General features: G+C 38.4%; 1 protein-coding gene across 2 annotated transcripts in view; it reads left to right on the top strand.

Moving 5' to 3' along the window:
- The window catches only part of IMPG1 (interphotoreceptor matrix proteoglycan 1), a 54,272-nt gene that overhangs the window by 28,498 nt on the left and 2,842 nt on the right, over nucleotides 1-22,932 (top strand). Inside the window, exons 13-18 of one of the 2 annotated variants that reach the window (XM_086876345.1) lie at nucleotides 14,807-15,372; nucleotides 16,138-16,357; nucleotides 19,516-19,726; nucleotides 21,425-21,601; nucleotides 21,701-21,882; nucleotides 22,195-22,278. In XM_086876345.1, coding sequence (XP_086732471.1) covers nucleotides 14,807-15,372; nucleotides 16,138-16,357; nucleotides 19,516-19,726; nucleotides 21,425-21,601; nucleotides 21,701-21,882; nucleotides 22,195-22,226 — 1,388 coding nt within the window. In that variant the 3' untranslated portion in view covers nucleotides 22,227-22,278. The remainder of the gene's footprint in view (nucleotides 1-14,806; nucleotides 15,373-16,137; nucleotides 16,358-19,515; nucleotides 19,727-21,424; nucleotides 21,602-21,700; nucleotides 21,883-22,194; nucleotides 22,279-22,932) is intronic. The other variant, XM_086876346.1, reaches the window with a different exon arrangement.

Raw genomic sequence — 22,932 nt, 5'->3', positions numbered from 1 at the left:
TTTCAAATGAAAATAACGATAGACAAATTTCCCACAGCTGACTCTGCAGTCTAAAGAAAGTTCAGACAAAGATAGTAGGGTCAGCTTTGTGGCACAGGCAATTTAGACTTTCCCCCAGAACGGCAAAATATCTGTAAGGCTACTACTGCCATCACCTCCACCAGCAGCTACAAAGCCTTACGAGCCACTGTGTGCAGGTAACTGGATTGTGCAGGGCAGCAGCCTCCACTGGCAAAGCAGCAAAAGCCACGATTTGGAGGAGTTACACTCCATCTGTCCCAGCTCTCGTCCGCTCCCTCTCCAATCCTGCTCCCTGGCCTGGTGTTACCATCTCAGTGTTAGGTCAGTAAATGTAAATTTTATTTACACTTCAAAGCCTGTACTTTCTGTGTAAGATGCAAGAGGTCACTACAGGCACAAGGGAGGAATTAGTTCTTGGATGAATATTCATATGTGCTTTGTCTCAGATTTTTGACTGACTCTCTCAACAGAAAAGCAGAGAGCAGGTAAGCACATCATGGGAGTCAGCAGGAATCTTTGATGTCCCCACATAGTCTCTAAGCAATACTAAAAAAATCTGCAGAGGAAAAACAAACAAAAGGCAAATTCAGTGCAAAATTCCAACAATAGGCAGTGGCTTGCACAGCAATACTCGGTGTTTCTGCATCTCTAAGAATGTCATGCTCAAAGCTTGAAAGCTTGCTCCCAGCTGCAGGTATGTTCCCTGTTCCCACAGGAGGTTCTATCCTGTCCCAGTTCAACCAGCTCTCTCTCTGCCCAAACCCTGGCCTTTCATGTCCCTCCTGTACTTGAGAAGTCTCTTGACTTGTACTCTGTACTTAAGAATACTGAACCCTCCTCCCCCTTTCAAGATGTTCCTCCTTATCCAGCATGTCCAAAACCAGCAGGTTTCATCCCTGCTGCCTGGCCATGTCCTGTAAGGCAAAGAGGCAATGTTTGCAGAGCTGACTGGGAACGCTCCCTGCATGGCGATAACATCCTTCACAATGGACCTGCCCAGCAGAAGTGTGGGAGTGGGGAATGCATCCAAGCATCCTACAGCCTGTGGGACTGCTTGGCTGCATACAGAAAATAACTACATCAGCGTTTTAGAGAGTAAAGGATGTAAAAGGTGCCAGCTGGGAACACACAGCCATCAGTTCCTGACTGGGAAGAGCACAGCATATTTCATGGTCATGCTGTTGCAAGGTAGTTAATGCACTGAATATAAACTTCTCATTCTATAATCTTGCCTTTATACACAGAGTTCAGAAATGAGAGAAAAGCAAATACCTTATGATTAGCAGAGTGACTTAAAGTTTAGAAAAATCACTTCTTACAAGAATCTGTTGTCAAATGCTCCTGAAAATAATGTTTATGATGTAAAGTTTTACATGCAACTGTTTTCAAATGCATGCTGAGAAGTCTTGTAGTGCTACTGATAAAAGCATAACATACTTTCAAATAACATTCATTATAACTGTGGAAAAGTGTTACATTTGCAGGGAAAAGAAAGTCATGCATTTTTCATTCTATTCACTCTTTGCATTAGGGACTTGATGTCATAAAAACTGCATAAAGTCACATATCTCTTTCCCATTTTCTTAAATATCTCTCTCCTATGAGCTCCAAATGGCTGAAGAGAAGAAGCAGAGGGTCTTTACCTCACCTGTACTGACCCCTTAAGAAATTATTTGCTGCATATTTAGGTTAGAACCTGCCAAGTTGCAAAACAGAACAAAATTTAGAGCTGTGAAAAAAAGCCTCCCCCAAAATAAGGCTTCCTATCTTGTTTCTCCTTGTTGAACAAAATTTATGTCTAAAACAAGCACCAGAGTATAAGAATTCCATCATTACTTCTGCAGCTGAGTAGCAGGAGAAGAAAATAATTGTTCCTTGTCTAAAAAGTAGGGATGCTGTGTTAGCAATGATTCAAAGCTGTAGCTATTTTCTTAAAAGCTTATAGTACACAAAGCATACTGCATGCTTAATAGTCAGGAGAGCTGTTGAAAACTTATTTATTGAGTTTTTAAAATGTATACTCTTTACTCTTTAAAACTTTTTTCCCTTTTTAAAGCTTTTTTCATTTCTGGCAGTCCTGTGTGTATGGTATTTCCTGTAGTCTTTTAGTCCCTGATATATTGTATATTTCATGGGAACTGATAGAATTCAATGTGGAAATTCAGGTTTTATTAAAGTCAGCAGTGTTAGTACTATTAATTTTAATATGGCAAGTGGAATCTACCTGGTACAGAATATTTCACACTTTGTGTCTGGCTTCATTTCATAGCTGCTCTTTTTAGTAATATGGGAAAAAAAAAAGCCCAAAAAAACAAACAACAAATTTTAAACTGTTATTGGTGTGAAATGGCAGGAACAACTCAGGCAGTGCTGTAAAAGTTTGGACAGAGGATTAAGGTCTAAACAATTGTCAGAAATTCTACTGTATTAGTTTTCAGCTGTTTCCCCACCCTACTGCACAGAAGATGGAGCACATTTTCTTCATCATATGATTAGAAATTTAAATTCACTCTTCTTTATCATGAAAGGAAAAACTGGCTACCAAAAATAACGTAGTCTGAGATTCTTTTAGGTATTAGCTCTGTTTCAGAGATGGACTTTATTGCATTGGCTGTCACTTGTGTGCACTGCTGACTGGAGATCACTAGAGCCTTCTGAATATTGAATGTCCATGTCCTGCACCAACTACTTTAATTGTACATGCCTGAGGTCACTCAGAAAGTAATAAAAACACTTCTTTCAGAGCTCCCCAAAAGATAATCAGCCTCAGCCTCACACACAAAAATATAGGGAAAGCTCTGCATACAACACAATAAAGGTGAGCAAAAACAGGTGAGGGATGCAGAGTCCATGAGAGGTTTCCCTTTGAGCCATGCAAGAATGGGATTTGCCCAAGAATGGGGTGTGGGCAGGCAGTGGGAGTGATGAGCCAGGAGCAGGAGTGGGGTCTGTGTCAGGCAGTGCTGTGATAGCACAGTTCTGCACAGTGACCGTGTCCGGGATTAGAGCACCGTGCTGGCCACATGGTGATGGCAGCTAATCCACCCCTTGACTAGTCCAGAACCAGCAGGATGATGCCATACTGTCCTTAAAGTAAGCCTAGTGTTCTGAGATTTCACTATAGAGTTAGAAGAAAGCCTGTGGCACAAATTTCCAGAGCACTTGTTGAAAAGTTCTGAAATGCCTGCATCAGATATCACTATTTCAACATCTGACACTTCAGAAAGGTGTCTTGTTTTTTTTTTTTTCTATAGCACCTTTAAAATCTTGTCTATTTCTATTTTCCATTTACAACCAGTGCAAAAAAAAAAAAAAAAAGCATTTTTCCCCCTACTGTCTGAGAAGATACATGATCAATTTTCTCTAGCATTCTTCTTTCTTTTTCGTATTTCAACTTCCTTCTGGAGTTAAGTCATTAACATTTCATCTGTACAGTTAAATTTCTTTCCTTTCAAGTCCTCCTGTGACTGTCTAAAACAGTGTGATAATTCAAAAGGGAAACAATTTATGTAATGTATTAAATTTATTAGACAGACATTATTTTAAAAAACAAGAAGATTTCAGCAGTAAAACAAATAATAATATTTGGCTTCACTAAACAGTAAGAAGAAATGTATTTTGAATTCGTTTTAATTTTGTTTGTTTTAACTGTAGCTACTAACAAATTGTACAGTCCAGGTAAATGTTTATCCCAAAATCCTGGCCATAATGGAGGAGGCATTATTTCTGGAGAAGTTATTGCAAAAGAAAACAAAGCTATCAATAAAATCCTTCAGCTACTCAGATGTTCTGCATCTCTGTTTGAGGAGCCTGGGTTATCCTCAGGCTCTCAAGAATCTCAGGGACAAAGACTGCAGGGTTTATTGCAGGGATTTTTTCTGTGAGAAGAAACCACTGATAAGAACTACTTGATGGTCACATCTCCTTTTGTGTAACTGATAAAAACCTCATTAATAATTAATCTCATGTTCACACAAACCTGCTGTAAGTTGTCCCCATTAATATTATCCTGCTACCCAACAGTTAATTAGGTGGCACACTCTTCTCTCAGTATTATTCCTAGTAATCTCTAGGAAAAAAAACCTCAGGTTTTTGTGTATTTGTGGATTCTTTCCGTCTCTGGTTCATCCTCAGCTGCCTAAGCACTGTCTTTGCATAGCACAATTTTCTATTTGGCATAGCCAGCACTGTCACAGAAAAGAAAACCCCGCTGTTTCTTGCAAGAACCTCTCCGGATGTTCCCAGGATTGGAATTCACCCATTCTTTGTGCCAGGAATGCTCACCATTTTTTTCACATCGATGGATATAGAGGGTAAGAGCTCCCTTGTTCCTTTGGATATTTTTATGTTTTCCTTATGTTTTTTTGGGTCATAAACTGACAGGACTTTCTTGACATTTTTCCCCATCAGCTTCTCTCCGTGCCCTTCCACTTGTCTCTTGCTGTGTCAGAAGAGCAAAGAATGGTTTTTGTGAAGGTTGCCTGATGTTTGGAGAAGTGAACAGGTGGGTCTAGCAATGTCATTTTCTCAAGCACTTTATACAATATTCAGCAGTCTTGAAAGCTGTCTGTGACTTGAAGATGAGGCTGAATAGAAGAGTTTCAACAGGCTCGTATTAGGATGTGTTGGACTGAAGGAAAAGTTTTGATCAGTTAGAACTGCCTACCCAGAGAGTTCCTGAAGAATCCTAAACAAATTAGAATAAGTTATTAGCACCTGGTCAGAATTTAATGATAGCATTCTGCCCAGCTGTCTCTGTGCTGGGAACAGCAGGAGCAATCGGAACAGAACAAAATCTACATCACGTCCTCAAAACATACTTAAAAATGCTGAAATGAAATTACTAATCCAAGCGAAAAAGTTTGAGAGAAAGTGAGCACTATCTATTTTTCCAATTTAACACATGACTTGTTTAAATTATTAAGCTATCCAACCACTTCTGTTTCACTTTAAGGTTAAGCTTTTCTTCCTTCAAATATTATTTCTTATTCATGACCCTCCAAATACACAATACAAATGAACCAAAACAAGTGATAATTTTCTTTAAACTCAATTGGTAATTCCAGTGACTCATTTAAATGACTGTGTGAAGCACTGAAAACAATTTATATTGCTGCTAAGAAAATTTGCTTATCCAGATGCAAATCTTCTGAGCCTCTTGTATAATGAAAAATTGTAACACCTCACTGTGCACCTATGAAAATAGCAGGAGAACAGACCTCAGTGCTCCACCACTTGATCAGTCACACTTTGTAGTCAAACCTACAAACCACCCATAATTCTTCCTCTTTGTTACAGTGCTTGAAGGAGCTCTCCCTCCAGGAGGGATATGTGTGTGCTGCTGCATGTGGTCTAATTCCATCCACTTTGTTCCAGAAAATTAATTTTCTTTAGAACTAAAGGGCTAAAAACTTATTTGAGGCAGTTTACAGTTTTTAGACATGATTGCAATAATTCTAATTGTCTAATAAAGGGGAAATATAAAAGGCAGAAATAAGTTCAGAATTTGAAGAGCCAGTATCACAAATAATTTCAATACATTAATTTAAATAAGAAATTTTAATAAAATGTCCTGAATAAAATTAATTTAAAACCCCTGGCCTTTGCAGTAATATAATCAGAATAATATTTTAAAACAAATAATACAGATTTCTGTACTGGCAGTGTAAGGTTAACATTTGCCATATCATAAATGAATGAAACTAATGAAGTTTACATGTTGTGTAGTCCAGCTGGAACAAATATTAGGCAAAGTTGCACTGCTGAGACTAACACACCCTAAATAATGCATTTCCCTCAGTTATTAAAAATCCTTGGTCTTGCTAAAAATGCTGGATTTGAAAAAAATTGTGTTATGATCAAATGGTAGTAAAACTTTGACTTTCTAAATTATTAATCTCCTCTCTTTGGAGAATTCAATATCCTTCCAGCATAGCAGAGTCACCTTGACCTCAGTCTGGAAATATTTTTAGTCTGTTCCTTGTTAGAGAAAAACTCGTGCCACCTGCATTGGCCTGTTATAGACAAGTTGTAACGTGGGTGCTCTGAATCATCTCTGCTCCATCATCTGCTCAATATCTCAATGGAATTTTGTGTCTCTGTCCATAGAGAGGGCCTGGCCTTCCGACTTTAATCTTCTCAGCCACCTTGAGATGCCTTACATAGACAGCACTGACACTAATATCAATTTAAGCTGCTTGTTAGTTTGAAAAACGCTACAGTGTTTAAAACTAACAAACAAAAATACATAAAAATCTTAAATGGAGATGTATTTGCATTATTTTTTGTACCAAATTTAATGTGATTCATGTTTACGAATATTTACAACTTAAACTCCTGTCAGGGGTGTCATATACTTTTTGGTTTTAATTGCAACGTGAAAGTAATTGCTAACTCTTGGTTGAAGATAACATGCAGTTTTTTTCCCATAAAACCTTAACATTTCTTTCTCAATTAAACTTCCTTTAAAGTTCTGTAGAGGAAAAAACTTAATTCAATTTCAAGCAATGATATCCAGGTGTAAATTAGAAGGAGACAGAAGTTTCACTTTCATTTTGTAGAATGGTTAGATCATTACATGCATCAGTAAGAACATTTGTAGAATACTGGTGCCAATAACACAGATTTACAGTCAAAATTTTATACAGGGTCAAACTTTCCTTTAATAGCCATCTTTATTGCCATGCAGTTTGGAATAATTATATATATATAATAATAATAATGAATGGGCTTTCAAGTGGAGCTGGAGCAGGGAATTTTTGACACGGAAAGGCATGCTGGGATTGACTGAGAGAACAAAAAGGATTATTCATAAATGGCATCTTCATAGCTGAGGATTTCTTGAGGTCCAACTTTCAATAACAATGGCCATAGTTTCAGTTTGTCTTTCTAGAGATTGAAAGGAATGAAGTTGGGAAAATAACATATTGCAGTCATTTCTCCTAAATGTATATGTAGCCTAGAGCAGTGGCTGAAGCCCTGGTTAAACTTGTCTTAAATAATTAAACTAAGCTCTGAGTTCCATTCTCATCCCTAGTCCATACCATTTACAACTATATCTACACCTAGTAGATACATCCCTGTATCTTCTTCATCATTTCAAAATCAGGCAGTGACACTTCAAAGTGAAACAGTAAAAATCAAAATTATGCTGAATAAGTCTTGAAGAGTTTCACAATATGAATATTCAAAAAGCTTGAATAAAAAATTTAAACAATAAAGTAGTGTGGCTTGAGGACAATGCAGACCTGAAAGCATCAAGGCAGATGATGGAGAGGAGAGGAGAGGAGAGGAGAGGAGAGGAGAGGAGAGGAGAGGAGAGGAGAGGAGAGGAGAGGAGAGGAGAGGAGAGGAGAGGAGAGGAGAGGAGAGGAGAGGAGAGGAGAGGAGAGGAGAGGAGAGGAGAGGAGAGGAGAGGAGAGGAGAGGAGAGGAGAGGAGAGGAGAGGAGAGGAGAGGAGAGGAGAGGAGAGGAGAGGAGAGGAGAGGAGAGGAGAGGAGAGGAGAGGAGAGGAGAGGAGAGGAGAGGAGAGGAGAGGAGAGGAGAGGAGAGGAGAGGAGAGGAGAGGAGAGGAGAGGAGAGGAGAGGAGAGGAGAGGAGAGGAGAGGAGAGGAGAGGAGAGGAGAGGAGAGGAGAGGAGAGGAGAGGAGAGGAGAGGAGAGGAGAGGAGAGGAGAGGAGAGGAGAGGAGAGGAGAGGAGAGGAGAGGAGAGGAGAGGAGTCAGCTGCAGTAACAAAAAATAATGATTATTTTCCTCCCTGCTGGTTAAAAGAGGCTACCTACATCCAAGGCACGACTTAGAAGACCAAAACACTCCTCATTCTATAACTTTCATTCCATGAATTGTTTTCCCATACAAGTGACATTATACAAGGGTGGGGGGGGGAAAGTATAGTTAGTGTTTTAATTTTTCTTGGCAAGTCTTTAAGTGCTCATCTGATGATGACATTTTAAGAGAACCACTGGTTTTAACTTTCTAATTTCATGTTTTTTCTTTTCTGTTTTAGGTCCTTGGTCAACACATTACTTGAATTTGTATCATGTAACTTCTATTTTGTTTTTTGTTTTTACCATTTTGTAAACCAATAAACTTTGATACCACAAAACAGTCTGATGGTCCCATAATCTACAAAAATTTGCTCTGATTTTCTTCCTGTTGCACAACTGAAAATAATAGAGAAAATGGGCAGGAATTTAGAGATTAAGTTCCAAAGGATAAGTATTTTAACTTCTCAGATTTTGTTTCCAGCATTCCAAAGTAAAATAAATCAAAAAGAGTATTCCAGGTTCTCCATTTGGGATGCTCTAAAGCTATTACAGTGTCATGCAGCAGTGTTTGAGGCATTTAGATGGATGTCTCTTTGTGTTTTCAGGCGTTTGTAAAGACCCAGGCTGTTTTCACACAGATCTCATTATTTTAAACTCATGAAAGATATGTTTCAAATTTAATTGAGAACATTCAACCATGGGAACAAGAGATGTTAAATCCTCCTGAAGCTATTGTTTTAAGGAAGAAGTTTCTTATTTGGTTTTGATTCTTATATTCCTTTGTAGAAGTGCTTCCAAGACCTTTCCTGTTTAATTCATATTTTAATATGATATTACTATGGTAGCAAATAGTGCAGAACTGCAATACAAAATATCTTACAATACCTAACAGCCATGGTATCCCTGGCCTTTTTTAACATGTTTTCCTGTAAATGTACTTACAAATCCCCTTACTCACAAGAGCATTTTGATCTTGGTTGCATCATTTTTTAGCAAGGACTTTACTCAGAAAACTGACTTTCAGAGTGCTTGAGCACCAGCATGTAATTTTATCTGGCAATCTCAGTAGCAGATGAGGTAAAGGTTCTGTAAATTATGAAAGTCACTTGTCACCTTATGGAAATAACCTACCACTGACCTACTGTCCATACAAGGTATCTGATTGTACACCTCACCTCTCTGTATAATATTCTTATATTCTACTCAGAATTTTGGGTATTCTTTAAACACCAGCTATTCCTGTATTGTTTAAATTATATTTGCATTTATGAAATGCTTAATCCTCTAGAACTGCTGAAACATGAGAGTGCCAAAGACAGTTCTTAAGGCTCAACATCAGTTTTATCAGCACATGAATTTGACACAGGTCTATAAAGATTGCTCAGATAATAGTTATCTGTCATATGTCCTCCTGTTGTACTTAAATTACTAACTTGAAAGTTTTTTAAAAAAATATTAAATGTATTGTTTTCATTGTTTCAAACCTTTACAGAAAGTCTTTTTCAGAAACCTTTTGCTTGAAGTAACAGAAGTGCTTTATAAAGGAGCAAATGGCAATCTGAATTACTATTTTCAGCCATGCTATGGCCAATGCATGTGAAAACAATAATCATAGAAAGAACAAAATTTTAATCCTGCAAGAAACTGATATTTCAGAGGGATCTTACAGATACAGTGAGCAAATGTGGAAATTGCTAAAGGCAGATGTGACTCCCTTCTGCAACAAACTGACTTCCATAAAGTCTAGGGGAGCTTCCATTTCCCATGGACAGATGGATCAACCAAAATACTGACCCTCAGGCATTACATAAAAATAATTCTTTATCTGTACTGAAAACTTTGTGTGGGTTGAGTAAGACTGGCTAAGTTACACCAGTGAAATGCTTATGGACAGTCAGACTGTAGCGAGCTGCATCATTCTGCTGCTCTCAGGAGCACTTGGCTACTGTTAGAGAAAAATTGCAGAGCAATAATAGTCAGGGCTTGGCTTTGTTCTTAATGGTTTGCTCTTAATCTTTATGCATCTTGAAGGAACAAGTGAAGAGTCATTTGCTTTTTATTTCTTTAGTCACTGCAGAAGTAAATAATACTACTGACCTCCCAGAAAGAAATCATGGTTAAGATCCCAATGAGATGAGGGCAATGTCATAACTCAGTTTGGGAGCACACATCCCAAATCAAACACACAGTCTGTTGCCCTGCACAAATTACTTAGCTAAGCAGGAAAGTCAATAAAACAGGGTCTTTGGGTACTGAACAGAAGGTTGGCCTTGATACCCACGTGGAGATAGCAAAAGAAGCATCCTTTGTTCATAATGAACATAGACAGGATAAGTTCACTTTGCAAAGTTTCTCAATGCCCTGAATTCTGTAGTGGTTTAGATTTTCAGGTCTTGATTTCACAAATTTTGTCTTACTCTTTAAGTTTTCAATGTCAGGTAGAAGTGAATATTCCTGAGAATAACGAGAGGAGATTATCATTACTAAGTGGCATTTTATTAAGATAGAAAATACTCTTGTGACATCATGTGAGAATAATATTTATTTGCATCTTTGATGCTGAGAACATTGATAATGAAGCACAGCTGCAAGGTATGGAAATTTTCAAAATAAGATGAAGGCTTCTATAAGTTACACAGAACACCACAGTAGTGGAGGCAAGTAGCAGAGCTAGAGCTGAGCTCTCAGCCTGTCCTATGGAAAGGTAGATTATCAAAGAGCTCCAGTGTCAATACTCAGGAAAAAAGTTAATAGAGAAAAGAGTTTTTAGGACTGGAGATGGAGGAGAGATGCTGTGCATTCCCACTGAACTTAGGTTCTCTGGAGCCAGTGGAGAAAGTGTTCTATGGATTTATTGGACATTGAACCTCCCTTCTGTAGGGTCCATACAGACAGACAGAATGAGTCTTAGATCATTGTGGCTCTTTTGGCTTGGTTTTACAGTGAGAAAGATGAATGTAAGCAGTAATCATGTGTTGGGAGACACTTGTGACACATTAGGTTAACGATCTTCTTCTCTTAATTCTCTTAATCCTCACATTACTTGTGTCCTAGTTAAAAATTAAAGGCCTTGAGCATAAATTCAGCACTTTGTCTGTACACAGCAGTCCTGCATCCAGGGATTTAGTGACATTTCAGGCACCAAGAAAACATGTAAATTTGAATTCAACATTACCTCCTGTATCCTGTACTGGTATCAGCAGAGCTGCACACGAGGTGATTCTTACTCTGTATTATGAACCAATATCTTAACTGCACACTTTTCCCTTCTTTGGTTATTTCTGTCAGCTAGCAAGTATGCAAATATATACATAGATATTGTACCACTATAACTTTCATGTACAGAACATACCCAGAATACTGACCAGTGGACTTGGAAAATATGCCAGTGCTTATTATGCTCATGAATGAAAGGAAATGCCAGGACCTCTTAATGTATAACATTCTGAGCCTGCTCATTAATGCAAACCCACTAGGAAAATGTCTCATGGCAATTTGACCTTTCCCAAACATTTACTCCTTATTCATGGTCAATTTGAAGGGCTTTCCTCACTTAAAAAAATATGAGGACCAACTAATCACATACCTAAAATAAAGTTGTTGAAATGACAGTTGATTTTTTTCTGATAAGTCAAATCTATGTATTTCATTCCCTCAGCAGGGAATAAATGCCTACATGGAAAACTCCTTTTACAAAGATTTAATATAACATGGGCACAGGAAATTGCCTCTTAATTTAGTGTTTTCATGTCTTTGCCAATGGGTGTTCGATTTTTGATACAACACTCTCAGTACAATACTCCCCTGCCTTGGCTATGCAGTACAAAAACATCTGAGGAGTTTAGTGAAAAACTTTGTGGGAGGATAAGAGGTGGCTGAAATTTGAGTTGCAGTTTTTATTGCAGACATCAGCTTTTAAATCCATTGCATTGTTTAACCTTCAATGTGGTTACTCTGGGGGTATATTTCATTTCAGTGTCTTATTTTGTGCCCTCTCTGGATTCCCAACACCTGAATGATAGTGCTGTAGACTAAACTTTATGCTGAAATTAAATATGCTGAGATTGAGTGTCTCAATCTTCAGAGTTTGTACTTGTAGAGGTTTTATAAAATAATTGTCTTCTGATGTGAAAATCTCATCTACAAAGCAAACTGGTGAGGTTTCACAAACAATTCCTTTATGATGTAAAATACAAGTGTATTTTGTGTTCTGCGACAAATTTTTTCACATAAATTTTCATATTTTTATGTGCATATGAATTCACAGATTCATAGAATAAGTTTGATTGGAAGGGACCTTTAGAGGCCATCTAATTTAACCTCTTTACAGTAAAGAGAAACATCAACTGGATTAGATTGCTCAGAGTCCCATTCAATCTGACCTTCAGTGTTTCCAGGGATGCAGTACCCACCACCTCTCTGGGCAACATGTTCCAGTGTTTCACCAATCTCATCATAAAAAAAAGTGTCTTCTTTACATCTAGTCTTAAAATCAATATATATTGATGTCATATATAAGCCCAACATTTTAAATGCAAAGGGTTGGGATTTTGTTTTTCATTTCACTGACTAGCAGGTCAAGGGAGGTAATTCAATTCTGAACTCCACTCTTGTCACAACCCATCTGGAGTACTCTGTTCAGCTCTGGGCCCCCCAACACAAAAAAGACAAGACCTGAGTCCAGAGGAGGGCCATGAAGACGGTCAGAGGGTGGGAGCCCCTCTCCTATGGAGACAAGAAAGAGTTGGGCTTGTTGAGCCTGGAGAAAAGAAAGCTCTGGAGAGAGCCTTATGGAGATTCCAGTACCTAAAGGGGGCCTACAAGAAAGTTGGACAGGGACCTTTTACAAAATCATGTAGTGACAGGACAAGGGAGAATGGCTTTAAACTGAAAGTGTAGATCTAGGTTAGCTATTGGCAAGACATTCTTTACTGTGAGGGTGGTGAGGCACTGGAATAGGTTACCTAGGGAACATACATTGTGAATGCCCAATCCCTGGAAGGAGGCTGGATGGAGCCCTGAGCAAGCTGATGTAGTGGGAGATGTCCCTCCCCATGGCAGGGGTGTTGGACTAGATAGTGTTTAGGCTTCCTTCATCCCAAACCATTCTATGATTCTGTGAAATGTCTAGGTCTTCCATGTTTCATCCATAGTTCTTAACTTCTTAGGATTAAATTTTATTGAAGTTTTGCATAGACAGAGGAAAATCTTGGTAAAACCAGCTGCAAATCATTGTACTGCTGATTTCATCATGTCACTTGTGTAGGCAAGTCTTGCAGCAGTAACACAACACTTGTTAGACAAAGAACAGGTCAGTTATCCCTGGGTTTGGGACGGATGCTGTGCCCCTGTAGGTGCTCAGCAGCCCCTGATGTGAGCCCATTTACTAACAGGAACCAACACAAACTGTTGGGTCACTTGCTGTCTGTCTCTTTCAGCTGGAGACACAGCGATTGCTAAGAACTGGCAGCTTATGAAAACAGGTGATACATGCTCAGAGATCATCTTGCTATGCCCTCAAGGCCTTATAAGTTACTTTGCTTGTAATAAGAGGATGCCAGAAGACCTTTATAGTCTATGTATAGACCAAATGTGGATATATATACACAGCTATGTGCCAGGCATGCAGTATATATATGGATGTATACATCTCCTTCAAATTTGCTGCAATTTCAAAGCCACTTCAGTACATCTTTCTCCTGCAGTTATCTTTCTAAAATATAATCTGCCTAACAAATGCCATCACAATCATAGGCTCGAGTGTGTGCTCTCGTGCTGAGAGAGATGTCTGTGGAGCTGCAAGCTCATCCCATCAGTAGATCATCCTGCATTAATGCCTCAAGCACTAATGCTAGCAAAGCTGTTCTGAGTTCTCTTAACTGATAAGTGACTCTCACTCCTTATCAGCATAACAAGTAATAGCAAGAGCTTTGTAAACAGAGAACATCACTAGGCCTTGCTTTTGTAATCTGTCCAAATCCTTAATCACACGAGAAACATGAGGACATGGCAAGAGAAGAGCGTCTAATGAAATGAGGTGGCAGGACAATTGCCACCTCATTCAGTCAGTGATATTCCCATTGCAAAACTTTGCTCTCCTTTCATATTTTCATCGGCCACTGGGAGGAAGTTAGGATGTAGGAAAAGGAAGAGTTCTTCACCAGGGGAAAAATTTTTTTTCTTAATGCTGGTGATTTTGCCTGAAGGGGGCTGCTAAAAGTTCCACATGAGGAATGGTATATCACTGGGAAAGGACAAAGTCACCAGTTTGGGCAGGTGGCTGATGGTGGAGGCCATCATTTTTTCACATCATTATTGTGAAGCCATTGTGGCCAGGTAGCTGCAAGCCAAATTGAAAGAGCCACATTCCTGGCACTTTAGATTTGGATTTCAGCTACAGTTATCACATATCCTAGATCCATGCCATGCCCCAATGGGAATATCATAAAAGTTCTGCTTTAGGTGCAGTAGATGGCTTCTTAAGGTTTGAATATTTTTTCATTGCTGCTGTTGTCTTTTGGGTAAATTGACACAGTTTGCATGGGGGCGGGGCTTTAATTTTTTTTTTTTTTAATTATTTTTTTGTAATCACATTTTGATGATTACTGGCAAATAAGAGATTTAACTTTGCGCAGAGGGAAGGAGAATTGCTCTGGCATACAAGTGTTCCAAGCAGAGAGCTCAGAGCTCCAATCTCCCCTTTCAGACAATATAAACTGACAGTGTGATTATGTACCTTCAGAATAAGAATGTGCTTTAGAGGCTCAGGAAATACTTGCCAAGCATAACTATTAAACATAGAACCCTCAGAAATCCTATCACTCAAGCATGTGTATGAGGTATTTTATTCCAGTAGTCCTTCTTGGTGATGGCATTAACATTTTCATACTTAGATAGTGTTAACCTTGTTGTTAAAAATGTTTCAGTGGAAATACTATATATATGGTTTTTTCCATGTTCGATGTTTTTTATGCTTGCTTCAACATAGCTAATTTGGTTTTATCCTGTTTTACCTCAGCAGTTAAGATCATGGAAGAACCAGAATCATCAGGTGATGACATTTTTGTTACAGCCAGCACTTACGAAAGGTTGCCTTTCTTTACTGGCCCAAGTGATGTCTCTACCGTGCAGCCTGGAGCTGTTATTACAGACGTGCTGCCGTCAATAGCACCGCTGCCTGCAGCCACCAGCCCATCCTACAGCCCCTCTGAGATCATCGAGCAGTCCCTCGAGTCACCAGATTCCTCAGCTCCAGCCCCTGAGGGCGTTCCTGTGGATGGCACCGGGATGGGAGTGCAGGACATCGCTGCTGAGCTGGACCAGATGGGCGCGGTGAGCACGGCAGCGCTGGACGAAGGCGAGCAGGGCAGTGGTTTCATCTCGGTGCTGACCACCGAGCCCGCAGAAACCACCCCAGCACCGGTGCTGAAGTATGTAACTACCAGCACCATGACAACTGCAGCCAAAGGCAAAGAGCTCGTGGTTTTCTTCAGCCTGAGGGTAACCAACATGCACTTCTCTGATGACCTCTTCAACAGGAGTTCGACGGAATACAAAGCACTGGAGCAACAGTTCATGCAGCTGGTGGGTGAGAATCAACTGGAACAACACGTGTGGTAGTTGGGTGCAGTTTAAAGGAATACACTGAAGTGCACGCTATTTTAACAATACTAAACCCTACTAGGGCTCAATCTGATAAGCTGTATTTTAAAGGATCCATAAGCCTGGGATGCTCTTTTAGAGTATGAAGACAGAGTTTATGAAGTCCGTGATGAAAGATTTTACTTGATCAAGAGAACTCAGATACACGCCTAGCATATAATTTATTTGGCTTTTTCTTAGATTCACGTCAACTGATTATATCTGAGGCTTGTGTCTGCTTGCTGCATTTAAAAATAGGCTTTTAAAAATATATCATAGCATAGGCTGTGATTAGATATGGATTTTCCCTGTTGGTACAATAGGGCACAGGTCAGCTCAGTAACATGTCTATTATACTATGCCCTAACCTGCCTGGATTGAATGTTTGAAAATAATTAAAGTTGGCTTTTGAATGAGGTAATTTTTTTCTCTTCCAGATGAATAAACTTCCCAGCTGCTATGCATTTCATTACAGGGGAAACTGCTGCCCATCCATCTCAACATATTATTAAGAAAAGAGCAGAAATCAAGAAGAAGATACTGCTAAACAGAAAAGTTAATTTGTTGGTGGAGCTTAACAGTTGTATTAAACTCAGGGAAATAAATCTGTGATGTGTGTACTTGATAATGAAAATTGACTATAAGAGAAATTAATAGCAGGTAGACACTGACAGTAAGTTAAAATAAAGGCAAATCTCTGTTTTGCAGCTCCTTCCATACCTTCAGTCCAACCTTACGGGTTTTAAGCACTTGGAAATTCTCAACTTCAGGAACGGAAGTGTGATTGTGAACAGCAAAATGAAATTTGCCAAGACAGTGCCATACAATATCACAGAAGCAGTACACTGTGTTTTGGAAGATTTCTGTGATGCTGCAGCCCAACACCTCAATTTGGAGATTGACAGCTATTCCCTGGACATTGAGCCAGGTAAGATTGCATTACCAATGTAGGTGTAAAATCAAAATTAAACAGACAATCTTTTTTCAGACAGTTACAGCTTCAGAAGTATAACTATCTTGGAAATAAACACATTAGCAATAGTCTCCCAGTGATAGGGGATAATAAGACAAAAAAAGATATTGCAAATTCTCTGCAGAGGTATTTTCATACTGTAATGAAAAGCTGGGTGGAGCTGTCGGGCTGTGCATGTTCACCAGCTGCTTTTCAGAGACAGAGTGATCTCTAGAACAAGTGCTGGGTGAAGACAGGTATAAGAAAAACTCGTGTGCAGTTTGCAGGAGTGACATGCAAGCCTTGCACTGGAGTATGGAAACATAATTTCTGATGATTATTGCAATGTTGTAAGAAAACAATGGTTTAGAGCATCATTAAATCTTTTTTAAAGGGATACAGCATTCAAAATAAAAGGAGACAATATTTAGGAATAATTGGATTCTACAGATACTCACTAATTGGAGCATGACTTTATGTAGTACTCCATAGATTTGTAATTCTAGAATCTCTCTGGATTTATATCTTTCAAATACGTCTGTAGTCTTTGTTAAACAGTAGAAAGTCAGTAACTACACATCTGGACACTGTTCTTATATCAACAGCTTAGTGTTTTCAAAAACTACATTGTTTTATAAAATTGAAGCCTGAATCTATTTTCAGGCTCTGGTAATTTTTTCAGGATTGAATTTAATTTCATTGTCATGGAGAAGAACAATAGCAAGGGTATGCAGATGCCTTCAGGAGTTTTAGTTAAGCTGTCTGTTTATGTACAGCTCTATGGCAATTCTGGAACAAAAAAACATTCATTTACAATTCAGGCAGACAGTTTCTAACCAGTTTTCATTTTACATATGTCTTTGTAGTCACTAAAAGAATGGGTAGCTTGTGGTAAAGAAAGTAAACAAGATCACAGTATTCTGCCCTTCAAATACTGCCATGATAAACTGCTGTTTGATGAATAAACTATTAAATTAGTTTATTATATGAAAAGTGAACTTTGGGCTGTGATACATGCCCTGCTTTAGTTATAAATTTTAATTAAATAAAAACTAAAATAAGAAAGATCCTAAAATTCAAATTCAGAAAAAAATTAAAACCTTTCATCTTCATCTCATATGCTCTACTGATGTGGTATTTCAACATTAATTCAAGAAAACAGAGTTTATTACAGAGGGTTTGTAGAGAAAGTTGTTTTTTCAAGGCTTATAAGCAGTAGCATAGAGTCAAAATAAAAGAAATTGTGTTTACAAAGCCAGTATATTCCAGTACAGGTATTTCAAAGCCTGATGCATTTTCGTTTTTGAAAACAAACAAAAAAATAAACCCCAACCTGTGCAGCAAGTTAAGGCAATATAACCAAATCCCTCTATATTGTGAAACTGAGAGCCATCTAGTGGTAATGATGCTCTACCAAAGTGAAAACACGGATGGGAACTAACAGTCCAAAATCCAAATCAAGAGTCAGCAAGTGCAAAGGGCTGACTGCACTGCTCATAAATAATACCATAAAGAAGGACTTTTAAAAATACGAAATATTTCTTTAATCTAAATGAAGCAAAACCAGAAAATATAACAAAGTATGCGTATATGTGTAAAGGAAGATGAAATATTATCACAAAAACTCAGCCCAGCCAAATGCTCAAGCCAAGCTCTACTTGTTCAGATGTGCACACACTCACAGCCCAGGAGCAAAGGACATATCAAACCAACATGCACATTGTTTATAGCAAAGGGGAATGGTGCACACTAAAACCCACTGGTCAAAAATTCAAAACAGGAAAGAGCCATGAAATTATAGAGGGAAGGGATTATAAATGGACAGCTCTGACATATTCATTTCTACCACTGCAGCATATCCCAGTGTGTGTGTCTGAGATTTCCTCTATAACAAATGCAATCCTCATTTTTCATTTAAATTAGTATTATTGAGCATCTGGTATAGAGAGCATGAATAGCTGCAGAAGAAAACTTTTAGCCCAGTTATAAGCTGCAATATCCAGCATAAATCTTCCTTTTAAACTTCATAATTATAAAGGGCCACATAGCCCAACTCATACCTATATATCTATTCTCATTTCTTGCTCTGCTCTCTTTTCCTAGTTGGTCCACTTTTATTTTTTTTTCCTTTCTGGATTCATACATCTTACTGGGGCTGTTTGATATCAAGAACAGGATTTTTATCCCCTGGGCTACTTCACATTTTTCGAGACTTTTTATTTTGCCTTCTAAAGTTTTTGCCCCGTGGTACACAGGAAATAGGCTCCATGAGAAGAACGAGGTGGATGCAGCCCTCCTCCTCCTCATCTCATGAATCAGCTCAAGTTGGGTTGAGGGTTGAGCACTGGGTTAAAATCACTCTTTCTGGGTCTTGTTTTTTTAATTCATTACTAGTAAGAAGCAAAGAATGGGAAAGGAGTAGCAGGCTTGAGTAACAGCTGTCTCTGATTTGGGCCTTCCCATGAACATCAGGAGGGTTCTTTTCCCTTAATCTCACAGAGGCGTCTCTTACTAATACCCAAAACACAAAGCAAAAACCCAGCAAGCCTTTCCAATGTCAACATACCACAAAACAACAAAACTTAAACAAACAAGACAAAAACAAACAAACAAAGCCCAAAACAACAAACAAACAAAAAACCCACACACAAAAAAACCCTACACTGCAAGGCCTGTAAGCATATCTTTTCATAGGAATTTGACAGTGTTTCTACATTGCAAGTCTTAGTATTGTGCAATATTCAATAATCTAATTCCATTCCTCTGTCATGTCCTAAATTATATGTTTAAGATCATTACAGTTGAAATTATTTCTCACATATAAATAAGGCTGTAGCACAGGATCTGTATGATGCTAGCACTCACAGCAAAAACAGGGTAAAAACATCCAAATGTGAAATTCCTTGTCAGTGAGATGAAAACAAACCCACTGCTTAACAGTGATGGGGTAAATCAGTGCAGATGTCAACATGAACTTGCATGCTTGGTGTGTCCTTTCACACTGGACAACATCCTCCTATCAGCACGCCCACGTGGCAGGCTGGTAAACATGAGCTGTGCTCTCTGGCTGCCACGAGCCCTGCCAAGGCCCTTTGGGGTAATGCTTCAGTTAATGATTTACCCATCCTTTACAGCCGATCAGGCAGACCCCTGCAAATTCATGGCATGTGACAAGTTTTCTGAGTGCGTAATGAACGAGTGGACAAAAGAAGCCGACTGCCTTTGCAAGCCTGGCTATGCCAGCCAGGATGGATTTCCCTGCCGGAGCCTGTGCGAGCTGGAGCCCCATCTCTGTGTCAATGGTGGGAAATGTGAGCTGGTTCCAGGAAGAGGAGCTGTCTGCAGGTAAATAGATTGATGAATTCTGTTAACAGCCCCATAAACTCTGCTAGCAAGTCAAAACCTCGCCATTCAGATGCTGTAAGTCACATTGCAAATACCCTTCTGAAGTATAAATAGCCTCACCATGGATAAATCCATTTCTGCCGTCTAGTATACACAGAACATTATGATCTAGTTATTTTTAAAGACACTTCAGAAATTTATTAGAAATTCAGCATCATTGGTAGAGATAACACACACAAAAACATGCATTCCCTTTCAAATTTCCAAACACATTTTGAAAAATTAAATAACACATTCACAGTTTTGCTACTGATTACATGGTTTTAAGAAATTACATTTTTCTAAGATGCTTTAAAAAGGCAATCTTTATTCCTATAGACTGTGATTCCAGGCCACCCAATAAAGCACATGAAGGCTGAAGCTGCTTTCAGGGCTTTCTGGGAAAGACATGAAGATTAGCAGCTCTTCCTCACTGCAAATATATTCCTTAAGGATTTTTAAATTTATCTTGGGTCAGTACTGAGAACTACACAGTACTTGAACATTTTAACTCTCTTTTACAAAGTATCACATTTCTTCTCATTTTAAGACTAGACAATTCAGAGCATTATGTGAAACTGTATACCAGATTGGCACACAGTAGCTGAGCAGCCATGTACATAAAGCAAGAATTAAGTTACAATTCTTGCATTTGTTTATTTTCTCTTAATACTTTGATTAGATTAATAATAGGTATTTTACCTTACTTAGGGTTAGCATCCAAAACATAAGACCACTGGACAAATTATTCAAATTATTCATTGTAACAGCTCAAGTACCAAAATTAATTTTCTTCAATGGGCATCACAAAAATTATATTGAATTCAACACATTACTGCCAAATTCCTGACTTGCAGAGACAAAGTAGAGCAGCTGCAGCATTTAGTACTAGAAATCAGCCTGTGAGCTAGAAAGGTCCTCTTCAAAACTTTCCTGAGGTAGCCAGGGATCCAACCTACTCCTCCAAGACTGATGTACTAAGGAAAATAACCCTTTTCCCTTTCAGAAAAACCCTGACTAGATATACAGGTATAACCAAACGGTCATGAGGAATTATAAAAATATTAAAAATAATAAATGAACTTTTTTGTGAACTATAGCAAGGCACAAATTCTCACCAGTGTCAGACTGACAGCTTGTACAAACTTGTACAGTCAGACAAGTGGCCTACTATTTGCATTTGTGCTCCATGTAAATTCACTTTCTCCTTGTTTTGAAAGAAGATTGGAATCCTGCTATTTGTAATAGAACTCTTATTTCCAGACCTTGCTCCCCAGAGTGAAATCACCAGTAAAGAGAACATAGGCTTCAAAGATGTGTTCAGACGTTACCTAAAAACACACCTGATCTTCTAAGGTTCTAAACCACAAATGTTATGTATGGGGTTAGAAATTTGTCAGAGATATTTAAAATTCATTATTTCCTTAAAATTTGTACGTCAGCAAGGAATATACCAGTGTATTTTTATTTAAAACTCACTCTCACAAATGTAAAAATATTATCTTTCCCTATCATCAATCACATTTTTTCATGCAGACACATAACAATTATTTGTAGTGGAAATAATGAGTTCATATTACATTTCTTTTTTGTTTAAGTTACTCAGTATTTTTTGCCTTGAAGTTCTGTACATTTTTTCTCTTCCTTTCCTTATTTTAGATGCCCCGTACGTAGACACCAGCTTTACCAAGGACAGCGCTGTGCAAAATTTGGTCCAGAACCCATACAACCCTTCACTTTTAAACCTCTCATTCTTGGCTTAGGAAGCCTTGGTTTTCTTTTCATCATTTTAATTATTAAGATAAGAAGAAAATGCAAAAGAAACTCTAATTTGCAGTAAGCTGCTCACAATCTTTTCCTTCACATTTCAAACTATTCCTTTTGTTTCTTTTGCAATTTAAAATCTTACCTAAACAAAAATGTTCTGCATTGTAGAAGTCCTACTCTCAGCAGCTGCAATTCAGAAAATGCTGTGAGGATTAATCCTGCTTTTGAACACGATGAGCCCCTATCTAGTTTTTGTCACACGGCTTGCAGTGTAAGTGCTTGTCTCAGTTCCTCAGAGATCCTTGATCACGAAGCATTACATGAACTTGAAAACACAATTCAGCCTGGAGGTAAACTGCATGGAAATCCCTTCCTTATCCCTAACAAAAAAGCCCCACCTGAAATAACAGGTCCACCTCCATGTATTAACTCCACAATTAAATCAAACTCAAAGCTACTTTCTTGCTTGGCAATTTCAGAACTGAAACTACTAATGCATTAATTTCCTTTCCACATTTACGGCAGTGTAGGTTTCATCACAGGACTGTAGAACTGCTTTTTCTTACACCTCTCTTGCATGGCTCTGGCAGTCTATCCTACCTGAGTACTTTTAGTCATTTAGAAAAATAATTAGTGGTTTGGCTTTTTTTTTACTCTTGTAGGTCACCAGATGAGTTTACAAAACCAAGACTGACAAGTTAGTCTCTGGAATTCTTCATTTCCAGCATCAGCCAGACAAAACCAAGGTTTGTGACTATTTTCAAGAACCTTAAAAATCTGTTATTTCCCACTGTCAGTGTTACCAGGGAGCCTCTTTGTATTCCATACAAAGAAAAGCTCAGATTTTTTGGATGCTTGATATGACAACAAAGTTCTATTTCTGCATAACCATGTGCTAATGTGGTTATATGAAAACTTGGACATGTGAAGGAAGAAGAAACACCTGAAATGACATATTAACACAAAATGCAGTCCAAAGGGGAGGTTTAAATAGCAGTACTAGATCACTTAAAATCTCAGATCACTCAGTCTGGTTAAGCTACAGACAGTTTGACAAGTATGAATTCTAATTTGAGCAGAATACTGCTCATATCTCAAGTATTATTTCAAGCTCTGCAATTTCAAACCCGTTGTAACTTTGCGGGGGGGAAAGACAGAAAGGAGAAAAGCCAAGTCAAAGATTCCTCTAAAATTGGCAGATGTTTCTGATGTATCTGAGTCCTCTTGATAGGTACAAAAAAAAGCTTTGACTTTGCCATTTTTATTTTCTGAATTACAGCCCAATTAGGAACAAAACGGTTTTGCTACAGCTGTTAGCACCCATTATTATTAGAGGGAGTATCAGTACAGGAATGCCCTTGGCACTAGAGCCGGACATTATGGAAGACAGGATACCAACT

The sequence above is a fragment of the Cyanistes caeruleus genome, chromosome 2 (assembly GCF_971803275.1).
Source record: "Cyanistes caeruleus chromosome 2, bCyaCae1.hap1.1, whole genome shotgun sequence".
In the NCBI taxonomy this organism is placed as follows: Eukaryota; Metazoa; Chordata; class Aves; order Passeriformes; family Paridae; genus Cyanistes; species Cyanistes caeruleus.
This window is presented reverse-complemented; position numbering and strand designations above follow the sequence as displayed.